The 13,609-nt window shown below is 45.8% G+C and overlaps 1 protein-coding gene across 2 annotated transcripts in view; it reads right to left on the minus strand.

Moving 5' to 3' along the window:
- Positions 1–4,727: 4,727 nt before the first annotated feature.
- The window catches only part of mfn1a (mitofusin 1a), an 18,637-nt gene continuing 9,755 nt past the window's right edge, over positions 4,728–13,609 (minus strand). Inside the window, exons 6-18 of one of the 2 annotated variants that reach the window (XM_030403097.1) lie at positions 11,224–11,332; positions 11,028–11,129; positions 10,588–10,747; positions 9,852–9,919; positions 9,633–9,754; positions 9,418–9,544; positions 7,253–7,357; positions 6,939–7,041; positions 6,643–6,863; positions 6,435–6,536; positions 5,861–6,057; positions 5,643–5,777; positions 4,728–5,318 (exon numbers count right to left, since the gene is read on the minus strand). In XM_030403097.1, the coding sequence (XP_030258957.1) occupies positions 5,252–5,318; positions 5,643–5,777; positions 5,861–6,057; positions 6,435–6,536; positions 6,643–6,863; positions 6,939–7,041; positions 7,253–7,357; positions 9,418–9,544; positions 9,633–9,754; positions 9,852–9,919; positions 10,588–10,747; positions 11,028–11,129; positions 11,224–11,332 (1,618 nt within the window). In that variant the 3' untranslated portion in view covers positions 4,728–5,251. Of the gene's footprint in view, positions 5,319–5,642; positions 5,778–5,860; positions 6,058–6,434; positions 6,537–6,642; positions 6,864–6,938; positions 7,042–7,252; positions 7,358–9,417; positions 9,545–9,632; positions 9,755–9,851; positions 9,920–10,578; positions 10,748–11,027; positions 11,130–11,223; positions 11,333–13,609 lie in introns of both variants that reach the window. The other variant, XM_030403096.1, reaches the window with a different exon arrangement.

A 13,609-nucleotide genomic window follows, 5' to 3' on the forward strand; every position in this document is an offset into this window, starting at 1 on the left:
GTTCTTCTGGAATGTATTAATATTATTCAAGCTATTGAAACCATTCAACCATCAAAATGTTCAGCTTTTTAAGGACATTACTGCTTGTATTTTTCTCTTTTCAATCTTTCATACTTTTAGAAATATTCAGCTTTTTCTGCCAAATTTTGCACATTCATCCTATGGGGATTTTTTTCAAATTTCATTCTGCTATAACTTCAGCGTACCTTCAGCTATAGAAACCGTTCAACTATTAAAATTTTCAGTTTTTTAACTTTTCAACTTTTTCAGAAATGTAGCTTTTTCCCCCAAATTTTTTACATTGAATCAAATGGGAAATCTTCAAATCCTCTTCAAAAGTCATCGACTTTCAACCTCTTCTTGTGACTCATGCTTCGAGCGAGAGACACCATTCCAACTCTAAAACAGTCTCAAGACCTTGAACTATTGGCGATGTATTCAGTTTTAAAAAAACTTGTACGGTTTTGAAAATATCGCAGTTTTAGTTTTAAGGATTTTTAGCTCCTCTTCTGATTTGATAATGCGTGTGTACTGCGTCAGCTAGAGTGCGTGACATCATCGCTACAGTGTAGAGCTGCTGGAAAATCTGGAGAAAGAATTCTCTTCAGCTGGATTTGGATCCCACATCTTTTACTTTACATAGACAATGTATACATAGAAATGTAGGAAATCTTGTTGGTTTGCTCCATGGTTGCTCCTGCTCCAGCGTATGTGCAGCCATTTTAAGCTCTTTCACCCTTTGACTTTTTTACATTTTCATCCTTTTTTCACCTTTTTAAGCTTTTTCAGCCTTTAACTTTTTATCTTTTAAGCCTTTTTTTCACCATTTTAACATCTTCCAGCCCTCTTACTTTACAGCCTTTCATCCTTCTTCACCTTTTAAAGCTTATTCGGCCCTCTATTTTTATCCTTTTACACCTTTTTAAGCTTTTTCTGCTCTCTTACTCTACAGGTTTTCATTGCTTTTTTACCTTTTTAAGCTTTTTCAGCACTCATACTCTACATCTTTTCATCCTTTTTTCACCATTTTAACCTCTTCCAGCCGTCTTACTCTACAGCTTTTCACCTTTTCATCCTTTTTTCACCTATTTAAGCTCTTTCACCCTTAAACTTTTTTTTTTTTACATATTTATCCTTTTTTCACCTTTTTAAGCTTTTTCGGCCCTCTTGCTCCACAGCTTTTCATCCTTTTTCATCCTTTTCATCCTTTTTTCACCCTTTAAAGCTCTTTCAGCATTTAACTTTTCACCTTTTTAGCCTTTTTTCACCATTTTAACCTCTTCCAGCCCTCTTACTCTACAGCTTTTCATCCTTCTTCACCTTTTAAAGCTTATTTGGCCCTCTTACTTTACAGCTTTTCATCCTTTTTTCACCTTTTTAAGCTTTTTTCGGCCCTCTTACTCTACAGCTTTTCATCCTTTTCGTCCTTGTCATCCTTTTTTCACCCTTTTAAGTTCTTTCAGCCTTTAACTTTTTAACTTTTAAACCTTTTTTCACCATTTTAACCTCTTCCAGCCCTCTTAATTTACAGCCTTTCATCCTTCTTCACCTTTTAGAGGTTATTCGGCCCTTTATTTTCATCCTTTTACACCTTTTTAAGCTTTTTCGGCCCTCTTACTCTACAGGTTTTCATCGCTTTTTCACCTTTTTAAGCTTTTTCAGCGCTCTTACTCTACATCTTTTCATCCTTTTCATCCTTTTTTCACCATTTTAACCTCTTCCAGCCGTCTTACTCTATATCTTTTCATCCTTTCCATCCTTTTTTTCACCATTTTAACCTCTTCCAGCCCTCTTACTCTACAGCTTTTCACCTTTCATCCTTTTTTCAACTTTTTAAGCTTTGTTGGCCCTCTTGCTCCACAACTTTTCATCCTTTTTCATCCTTTTTTCACCCTTTTAAGCTCTTTCAGCATTTAACTTTTCACCGTTTAAGCCTTTTTTCACCAATTTAACCTCTTCCAGCCCTCTTACTTGACAGCTTTTCATCCTTCTTCACCTTTTAAAGCTTATTCGGCCCTCTATTTTCATCCTTTTACACCTTTTTAAGCTTTTTCGGGCCGCTTACTCTACAGGTTATCCTTGCTTTTTCACCATTTTAACCTCTTCCTGCCCTCTTACTCTACATCTTTTCATCCTTTTTTCTCCATTTTAACCTCTTCCAGCCCTCTTACTGTACAGCTTTTCATCCTTTTTTCACCTTTTTCAGCTCTTTAAGCCTTTAACTTTTCACCTTTTTTCACCATTTTAACATCTTCCAGCCCTCTTAATCTACAGCTTTTCACCTTTTTTCACCATTCTTATAGTTTTATGCATTTTCGGCAGGATGTTCAGCAGATTTCCCAAATCGCTTCGGCCTTCAGCATTCACACTGTATTTTTGCAGGAAATGCAATTTTTCTAGTTAGCATATGCCACTGGTTACTGGCATATGCTGTTTGAGTGGTATGCCACTGGTAAAGAGGAACTTGTGACTGAATGGCCCAGCAGGTACTAGTGATGCTGGTGGAGCACATGTGGTATAATAAATGACTGGTATCAGGCTGGACTTGAACACCACACAGCCATAATATCTGCACTGAGACCACTTCACTAACCTCCCTGCAGTGTGTGGCAGCTTAAACTGTAAATCAGGTTAGTTTTGCATATAGTTAGTAAACAGCGCGCTGAGGTCAAAAAGACTGAATAAGTTAATAACGTGTAACAATTACACAGACATGATATTTAGCTGAAGCTAAAAGCTTGAACTCAGTCAGCTGTGAGTAAAAACCAGAGAATGCTTTCACTGTGATGAAGATTTCATTTCCTGTTTCCCCCTGTGTCCCTTCACACCCAGACCCAGTTTTAGGACTCGTACTGTTAAACATGTGATCAGTCAGTGGTTTAGTCTACAGATTGACATGAACTTAAATTAAACTTCTGGATGTTTAGAAATGTTTTCATTAAATTCCAGTTTTACGACAACTTGTGTTTTATTTCTGTAGTTTTGGTTCATAAAGGTCTGAGATGAGTTCAATTCTGTCAGGACACGTTGTCACAGCAGTGTCTCTGACCACAGATGAAGCTTCATGTTGTTGTGTTCAGTCAGTCTGTCGTCTCCTCTGGACAAATGGGACGATGTGAACCTGGACGTGGAGGACGGAGGAGACACGAGAAGAGAACAGAGTCCAGTCCAGTTCATACCTGATATAATCATCTCTGTATGAAACAATTCCTTCAATCACTGAGACACAACTGCAACTGTAAAAGTATTTTAATAGCTAGAAGCTCTCAGTAGAGTGCATACAAATCCCTGCAGTCCCCTTTAATTCAATCAAGCCTCGTCCAAACATTTAAACCTGCCAGATCTTTATTTCAATCCACGTCAGATTTACTCACTCAGACACCAGCGACACAAAGACGCTCTTTTTGAATCCCTGAGGAATTATCGAACAATGTCAGAGAAGAACTTTCTGATCTGTCTCTTATCTGGATCAGCACCAAGTTAATGAGGTCTACTCTGGGTTGAGACTCGTGTGAGTTTGGAGGAAATCTGTTGAGTAGTTTTAGTGAAATTCTGCAGAAAAAAAACTGACCAGCGAACAGTCATGAAACATCTTCAGAGCTGGTGTTACAGGAACAACAAGGACTGTTACTAATACTGTGTTAAAGTCATTCATTGATCAGCAATTGATCCACAGAGGCTACAGACACTTTGACTACAATGTTTCACAAGTTAATTATTGAATGCTGACAATGTTTCCTGTATTTATTCACCAGGTGCCTGTTTCAGGAAGCAAGTTGAACAAACTCTGAGCCTCACCCTGAACTCTGAGCTGACTTACTCTGTGAAGTGAAACTCTGAGTTTTCAGTTCCAGAACAGCTGATCTGAGTTCGGTAAGTCGACTCTGAGTATGTTAACTCTGAGTTGAGCTCGTGCCTGACGACTAGTAAAAAGCCATCATCATCAATGGAGCTCTGATACAGTGATTCACCATGGCAACAGGGGAGAAAACAGGAAGCAGACATTTTCTGGCTGCGGCCGTAATAAAAATCACTGATGGAGTTTTAGATGCGGTCGTCTTTTCATTTCGGATTTAACATCACTTTCTTTTATATTAGCCTTTCAGGAAGTGGTTGAATGTTGTTCAGTATTTTATTTTATTTTATGTTATGCTATTTTATTTTATTTTATTTTATTTTAGGCTATTTTATTTTATTTTATTTTATTTTAGGCTATTTTATTTTATTTTATTTTAATTTAGGCTATTTTATTTTATTTTATTTTATTTTAGGCTATTTTATTTTATTTTAGGCTATTTTATTTTATTTTATTTTCATTTAGGCTATTTTATTTTATTTATTTTATTTAGGCTATTTTATTTTATTTTAGGCTATTTTATTTTATTTATTTTAATTTAGGCTATTTTATTTTATTTTAATCGGCAGCACGTCCGACAGAGGCAGAGGAGCTGGTCCTGAGTCAGGTCGCTGGGTGAGCAGAGGAGCTGTTCCTGAGTCAGGTCGCTGGGTGAGCAGAGGAGCTGTTCCTGAGTCAGGTCGCTGGGTGAGCAGAGGAGCTGGTCCTGAGTCAGGTCACAGAGGAGCTGGTCCTGAGTCAGGTCACAGAGGAGCTGGTCCTGAGTCAGGTCTCTGGGTGAGCAGAGGAGCTGGTCCTGAGTCAGGTCGCTGGGTGAGCAGAGGAGCTGGTCCTGAGTCAGGTCTCTGGGTGACCAGAGGAGCTGGTCCTGAGTCAGGTCTCTGGGTGAGCAGAGGAGCTGGTCCTGAGTCAGGTCGCTGGGTGAGCAGAGGCTGAGGGCGTCACTCACCCCCAGGACCCAACATTAGGGGCAGACACACACTTACTGTCTACAGATTCAACTACAAGTCATTTCATTTTATACTCAATGCGGCAGCAAACTAGAAACACAGACTTTGAAATTACGTTGTTGGAAAAAATACAACAGGCTCTACTGATGGCTACTTTAGTTATCTGTGGGAAATAAAGAAAGAGAAATAAAATGTGAGTTATTTCTCCTTTTCTGGCTGCTGGAAGGTGATTGATTAACCTGAGAATCTCAGGGTTAACAAGCTCAGAGTTTCTCTCATCTCAGGGTTAACAAACTCAGAGTTTTCACAAAACCAGCTTTCTGAAACGGGCCCCTGGTGTTCTGTGAGGAAACATCCTGAGACAGTACCAGTCCAAACAGACCAGCGGGGGGCGCTGCTCTCCAACAAACTGCAGTGCAGCGCTCCTTCTTCTTCTTCTTCTTCTTCAGTTTCCCTGCAGGTACTGAACAGAGAAGGCCTCCAGCTGAGTCTCCAGCTCTGTGGCTCTGTTCCTGAAAACACACAGAACTGATTCATTCAACTGATCAAAATGTTTCTGATTGACAGATAAACTCAGGACGCAGTTTTCATCTGATTACAACATACATGTCTGTATATACTGTATACATGTGGAGGCAGGGGAACCTGTCAGCCTGGCTTCATCTCAAGAGAAAAATACACCAGCAACTCTGACCCTGAATCCCCAGGTGATGCTCCGGACAGCCTGACCCCGCCCCCCTCAGTGACATCATCCTGACAGTCTGACCCCGCCCCCCTCAGTGACATCATCCTGACAGTCTGACCCCGCCCCCCTCAGTGACATCATGACCTCTGACCTGAAGGCCTTGGACCTCCTCTGGATGTTCTCCAGTCTCTGGATCCTGAAGCTCAGCTGCCGGATGTTTCCCTCCAGCTCGGCTTCGCTCAGATCGACTCTCTGAGTCAGACGACTGAACGTGGACGTCAGCTCCCTGGAAAACACAAACACGACAGGTGAGTTCAGACAGGTGTTCTTTCAGGGACTGTGTGTGTCAGAGTGGGGGGCGGGTCTTACTTGTACACCTGCTGGCTGCAGGCAGAGCTGGTGACAGGGATGATGGCTCTCAGGCGGTGGGCGGCGTGCTCCACAAACTGCTGCTTCAGAGCGCGCTCTCTGCTGACGTTGGTCCAGGTGAGTTTCTCGTACAGGTAGAGGAGACCGTACAGAGAGAGGGACAGAGCGATGATACGCCAGCCCACCGAGCGCCACACCTGCAATACACAGACACACCTGAGACACCTGCAGGACTCAGACACACCTGAGACACCTGCAGGACTCAGACACACCTGCAGGACTCAGACACACCTGCAGGACTCAGACACACCTGAGACACCTGCAGGACACAGACACACCTGCAGGACTCAGACACACCTGAGACACCTGCAGGACTCAGACACACCTGAGACACCTGCAGGACACAGACACACCTGCAGGACTCAGACACACCTGAGACACCTGCAGGACTCAGACACACCTGAGACACCTGCAGGACTCAGGTCCTCTCAGTCGTCTTGAATCTCGCATTGTGTTTCTGTTCCTGTGAATCAATAAACCAGATGATCAATAACGAGTCACTGTGAGGACGTACCACTCCACCGATCACCAACACTGTCATGGACGCCCGGGAGGTGACGGAGACCAGACCTGTTGCTATGGAAACCACCATCTCATCCTTAAAGGCGGAGCTTTCCTGCAGAGAGAATCAGGAGGTCATGTGTGGACTTGTGTTTCTGGATGAACTGTTCCTTTAAGAACCATAATGGGCTGAAACATTAACATGGAGGTGAAGTGAACACCTGCAGGCGAGGGTCCGAGCCGCTCAGCGCTCGCTTGGCGTTGGCGGCTCCGATGAAGCGTGTGACGAGGGCGGTCCAGCCCAGAGAAAACTGGAACTCGATGTTTTCATGGAAGTCAGCGCAGAGGGCGGCGAGGCCGAGGTCATAGGTCAACTCGAAGGAGGTGGAGGGAGCGGAGAGCTGCTCCTGGACGCACAGAGACAGCAGAGGACGGACGCTGTCTGAGGACAGAGCACACAAACACCATCACACCACCTGCCTGTGATGCAGCACGGGAACACAGTGAGGCGTCGTACCGATCATGTGACTCTGAGCGTCTCTGATGTCTCTGAGGACGCTGACGGAGCAGCGGTGAGCCAAACAGCCGACCATCCTCTCCTCCACGTGCTGCAGCAGCTTCTGAGGACAACAGAACCAGACGGACCGTCAGCTCAGCGGCTCAGTGTTCTGTGGCTGAAGACCGGACGTCAGGTTCAGTTCATCTACCGATGAGCTCCACCAATCAGAGAGCCGAGACCCAGGGCTCAGTGTGTGTGTGTGTGTGTGGTGGTACAGTGAGGTCACACTGTTAAAGGAGCAGTCCAACAGTTAGAGGAATGTTCTTACTCACAGTTTTGTAAAGCTCCAGAGTTTCTTGCGTCGGGTTGAAATCAGCTCTGAACTCCTCCACCAGAACAGGAAGAGACCGGATCTGATCCGACAGAGCCGCCGCGACCTGACGACCAACAATATCAACCTGCTGTTACTGTGCGTCCACACACACACACACACACACACACACACACACACACACACACCACACACCACACACACACGCACACACACACACACACACCACACACACACACACACACACACACACACACGTCCTGCTGACTGTGTCTCTGCTGTGTTTATGATTTGAGACACAAACAGATTTTACGTGAATCATTTTTCCAAGTTTCTTAATTATGTTTGGAGAAAAAGTGAAAAATATATTTCAGGAGAATTTATTCTCATCATGTGGAACCAAATTAAAAAAACTAAAATAGTTTCTTTAATTAATATGTTTTTCCAATTGTGAAACAGAGTTCGACCATTTTTGGAGATAATTACTATGTTATTGTTTTGTTATTGTTTATTATGTTTTAAACCAGGGGAATGCTTTTCTTTTATTTTGAAAAACCCCCCAGAGTTTTTTATTAAAAAATCCGAAATTTTGAGAAAAAAAAGTTTTTTTAAAATAAAAACCAGAGTTTCTGTTTGTTCAAAGTGTGAATCTGAGTGGAGAAAACATGTCAGGAGATTCTTCAGTGCTACAATAACTTGTTTGTTGGACCCACCCTGACGCTGGACCCGCCCTGATGCTGGACCCGCCCTGATGCTGGACCGCTCTGACGCTGGACCCGCCCTGACGCTGGACCCGCCCTGATGTTGGACCCGCCCTGACGCTGGACCCCCCCTGATGCTGGACCCGCCCTGATGCTGGACCGCTCTGACGCTGGACCCGCCCTGACGCTGGACCCGCCCTGACGTTGGACCCGCCCTGACGCTGGACCCCCCCTGATGCTGGACCGCTCTGACGTTGGACCCGCCCTGACGCTGGACCCGCCCTGATGTTGGACCCGCCCTGACGCTGGACCCTCCCTGATGCTGGACCGCTCTGACGTTGGACCCGCCCTGACGCTGGACCCGCCCTGACGTTGGACCCGCCCTGACGCTGGACCCGCCCTGATGTTGGACCCGCCCTGACGCTGGACCCGCCCTGACGCTGGACCCGCCCTGACGCTGGACCCTCCCTGACGTTGGACCCGCCCTGACGTTGGACCCGCCCTGATGTTGGACCCGCCCTGACGTTGAACCCGCCCTGACGCTGGACCCGCCCTGACGTTGGACCCGCCCTGACGCTGGACCCTCCCTGACGTTGGACCCGCCCTGACGTTGGACCCGCCCTGACGCTGGACCCGCCCTGACGTTGGACCCGCCCCTGACGCTGGACCCTCCCTGACGTTGGACCCGCCCTGACGTTGGACCCGCCCTGACGCTGAACCCGCCCTGACGCTGGACCCGCCCTGACGCTGAACCCGCCCTGACGTTGGACCCGCCCTGATGTTGGACCCGCCCTGACGCTGGACCGCCCTGACGCTGGACCCGCCCTGACGCTGGACCGCCCTGACGTTGGACCCGCCCTGACGTTGGACCCGCCCTGACGCTGGACCCGCTCTGATGCTGGACCCGCCCTGACGTTGGACCGCCCTGACGCTGGACCCGCCCTGATGTTGGACCGCCCTGACGCTGGACCCGCCCTGACGTTGGACCCGCCCCTGACGCTGGACCCCGCCCTGACGTTGGACCCGCCCTGACGCTGGACCCGCCCTGACGCTGGACCCGCCCTGACGTTGGACCGCTCTGACGCTGGACCCGCCCTGACGTTGGACCCGCCCTGACGCTGGACCCGCTCTGACGCTGGACCCGCCCTGATGTTGGACCCGCTCTGACGCTGGACCCTCCCTGACGCTGGACCCGCCCTGACGTTGGACCGCTCTGACGCTGGACCCTCCCTGACGCTGGACCCGCCCTGACGTTGGACCCGCCCTGACGCTGGACCCGCCCTGACGCTGGACCCGCCCTGATGTTGGACCCGCTCTGACGCTGGACCCTCCCTGACGCTGGACCCGCCCTGACGTTGGACCGCTCTGACGCTGGACCCCGCCCTGACGTTGGACCCGCTCTGACGCTGGACCCGCCCTGATCATGCTGACCAGACTCAGACTGGAAGACTCTGCGTGTGTTCACCTTGGCAGCGACATCATCAGTCAGCGTCCTGACTCGCTCTTTGACGTTGTCGCTCAGACGGTTAATCTGTCCTCGAACAAAATCCAGCCGGTCCCTCTGATCCTCCCGCTCCTCCAGGCAGAAGATCCTGCCAAAGGTCAGAGGTCACAGGTGAAGCTCAGTGCACTGACTGATTTATTTTGGAAATGCTTCTTTTTCTGAAGTGTTTTCCTGACTTCCTGTCTGCGGAGGCGATGTTGATGGCGTCCATCACAGCTTTGATGGCCTCAGTGATCTGCCAAGCCCTCACTGTGTGCTGCTCAAACTTGGTCTTCACTGCGGACTGAGAGATGAACTCCTGCAGGGTCAAAGGTCATCAGGCACAGCTCAGACTCTACTCATCCTCCAAACTGAACCTGACAGACAAATATCTGGATTTGTTCGTCTTTCTTTACCTCGAACGTCCTCTCAAACATCTGGAACTCTCTCAGCCTCTCATTGAATCCTTCAGCCAGAGCGCCACCTGCAGGAAGAAGCAGGTGATCAGCTTCAGACCAGACAGAACCGCCGGGTCCAGAGTCAGCAGACTGAACCCAGTCACACTGCTCAGATTAACGCTGATATCAGCACCAGACTCCCTTAACAAATGTGTCAGTTTAGTGAGTTGTTGAGTTGGAGACACTTTATAAACTCTGTGAAACTCTGTCTCTGACTCATTCTGCATTATTTGGACCTTCTTGTTCATTCAGCAAATGTTCTACATGAACTTCTTTCTGTCTTTGAGTAGAAACATGGAGTCTGTTTGTAGTTTGAATATGAAACAAGACATTTTTGCCTCATCAGCTGTTTGGATGTTTTAGTTTTGAGTTTTCCGTGCACTCCTCTGTGTTTTGGGATTTTTCACTTTTTGGATCCAGTGATGTAATTTTTAAGATTTTTATGATTGAAAGAACTTTGACAATAAAGGACAAGATGGATCTGTTTTAGTATCAGTGGCTCAGCTTCTGTCCATCGTGCACATATAATTATTACAATCTGAAAGGGTCAAGATCCAAATAAGAGAAAAACTATAACTGACTAATAATGTCTGCAGGTAGAGAACGTGCAGGATCCATTACAGATGTGTCAAACATCAGGAACTCTGTGTGATGGATGGAGGCTCCTCCTCCTGCTGACCCTCACCTGGCTCACCTGTCTCAGGCATGCCCTGCGCTCGCTGCATCCTGGAGCTCAGAACCTCTTTGGCTGAGACGAAGAAGATCCTCCCCGGAGCCTCGTCCAGACCCACCACCTTCAGCTCCTCGGCCAGGAAACTCACACAGCGGTCCAGGTGTTGCTTCCTCACCTGGACAGCAGGGAGAGGATGCACAGGTTACATCCCAGTCCATCCAGCCCAGATCATGTTCATCCCCAGAGCTGGATCACAGCCGGATCAGAACCGGATCACAGCCGGATCAGTATTTCCATTATGAGCACGGCGACGTTACACTTCAATATACTGAACGGACCGTTCACGTCTGTCCTGACACTTCCTTCAGCTGCTTCACAATAAAAGCAGCTGAAGGAAAGCTGAACTCACACACACACACACTCACACACACACACACTCACACACACACACACTGACTGACGATGTAGTCCGGTTCGCTCACTGAGGCATCCCATCTGTTGTGGAGGATGAAGATGTTCGGTTTAGAGATTCTCTCACTGACTTTGTGGAAGAAAAGTTTCTCCTGCAGACGGAAAGAGAAAAATGTTACCAACACACACACACACACACACACACACACACAATCTATAATCTACATCATCAACATGTTCCCTCACCGTGTTCATCAGCGTCGACTCTGCGTTTCCTACCAGAACGAAGACGTCGGCGTCCAGACAGAACTTATCGATCCAGCTGTCCAGCTCCAGAGTGACATCAGTGCCCGGGCTGGTCAGAGGTCAGAGGTCAGAAGAAGAGATGATTATTAATCATTTATTGAGCAGGGTTTCAGACATGGTGAGCTGCAACCGGGCCGTCACCTGGGTCCGGACATCAATTTTTGTTATCACATTTTCATTTAGTGTCTGTGAACGAGCTGACGCCTCCCCACGCTTTTAAAGGAGCACTGATTCAATATTTACAATATTAATGAGGTCAAAACACAAACTGTCAACCAGCTGTTCTCAGATGACAACAAGGTCGCAGAACACTGAAACTACAGAGGTGGCAGGGTCCGCCACATATTAACAAAGTGAAACAGTATAAACTGTGTTGTCACTGAAAAGTCACTGAAGACCTTTGTCTTCTCATTGAAAATCTACAGACTGCTAATTTAATCTACAGACTGAACCTTTAATCTACAGACTGCTCCTTTAATGTACAGACTGCTCCTTTAATCTACAGACTGCTCCTTTAATCTACAGACTGCTCCTTTAATCTACAGACTGAACCTTTAAACTACAGACTGCTCCTTTAATCTACAGACTGCTCCTTTAATCTACAGACTGAACCTTTAATCTACAGACTGAACCTTTAAACTACAGACTGAACCTTTAATCTACAGACTGAACCTTTGAACTACAGACTGCACCTTTAATCTACAGACTGCTCCTTTAATGTACAGACTGCTCCTTTAATGTACAGACTGCTCCTTTAATCTACAGACTGAACCTTTAAACTACAGACTGCTCCTTTAATCTACAAACTGAACCTTTAATCTACAGACTGAACCTTTAATCTACAGACTGCTCCTTTAAACTACAGACTGAACCTTTAACCTACAGACTGAACCTTTAAACTACAGACTGAACCTTTAACCTACAGACTGAACCTTTAAACTACAGACTGAACCTTTGAACTACAGACTGCACCTTTAATCTACAGACTGCTCCTTTAATCTACAGACTGAACCTTTAATCTACAGACTGCTCCTTTAATCTACAGACTGCTCCTTTAATCTACAGACTGCTCCTTTAATCTACAGACTGAACCTTTAATCTACAGACTGCTCCTTTAATCTACAGACTGCTCCTTTGATCTACAGACTGAACCTTTAAACTACAGACTGAACCTTTAATCTACAGACTGAACCTTTGAAGTACAGACTGCACCTTTAATCTACAGACTGCTCCTTTAATCTACAGACTGAACCTTTAATCTACAGACTGCTCCTTTAATCTACAGACTGAACCTTTAATCTACAGACTGCTCCTTTAATCTACAGATTGAACCTTTAATGAACAGACTGCTCCTTTAATCTACAGATTGAACCTTTAATCTACAGACTGCTCCTTTAATCTACAGACTGCTCCTTTAATGAACAGACTGCTCCTTTAATCTACAGACTGAACCTTTAATCTACAGACTGCTCCTTTAATCTACAGACTGCTCCTTTAATCTACAGACTGAACCTTTAATCTAGAGACTGCTCCTTTAATCTACAGACTGCTCCTTTAATCTACAGACTGAACCTTTAATCTACAGACTGAACCTTTAATGTACAGACTGCTCCTTTAATCTACAGACTGAGCCTTTAATCTACAGATTGCTCCTTTAATCTACAGACTGCTCCTTTAATCTACAGACTGCTCCTTTAATCTACAGACTGAACCTTTAATCTACAGACTGAACCTTTAATGTACAGACTGCTCTTTAATCTACAGACCTGAGCTAATAAAAATGAACCTTTAATCTACAGACTGAGCCTTTAATCTACAGACTGAACCTTTAATCTACAGACTGAACCTTTAATCTACAGACTGAGCCTTTAATCTACAGACTGAACCTTTAATCTACAGACTGCTCCTTTAATCTACAGACTGAACCTTTAATCTACAGACTGAACCTTTAATCTACAGACTGCTCCTTTAATCTACAGACTGAACTTTTAATCTACAGACTGAACCTTTAATCTACAGACTGCTCCTTTAATCTACAGACTGAACCTTTAATCTACAGACTGAACCTTTAATCTACAGACTGAACCTTTAATCTACAGACTGCTCCTTTAATCTACAGACTGAACTTTTAATCTACAGACTGAACCTTTAATCTACAGACTGCTCCTTTAATCTACAGACTGAACCTTTAATCTACAGACTGAACCTTTAATCTACAGACTGAACCTTTAATCTACAGACTGCTCCTTTAATCTACAGACTGCCCTTTAATCTACAGACTGCTCCTTTATTCTACAGACTGCTCCTTTATTCTACAGACTGCTCC

Source organism: Sparus aurata, chromosome 21 (genome assembly GCF_900880675.1).
Source record: "Sparus aurata chromosome 21, fSpaAur1.1, whole genome shotgun sequence".
In the NCBI taxonomy this organism is placed as follows: domain Eukaryota; kingdom Metazoa; phylum Chordata; class Actinopteri; order Spariformes; family Sparidae; genus Sparus; species Sparus aurata.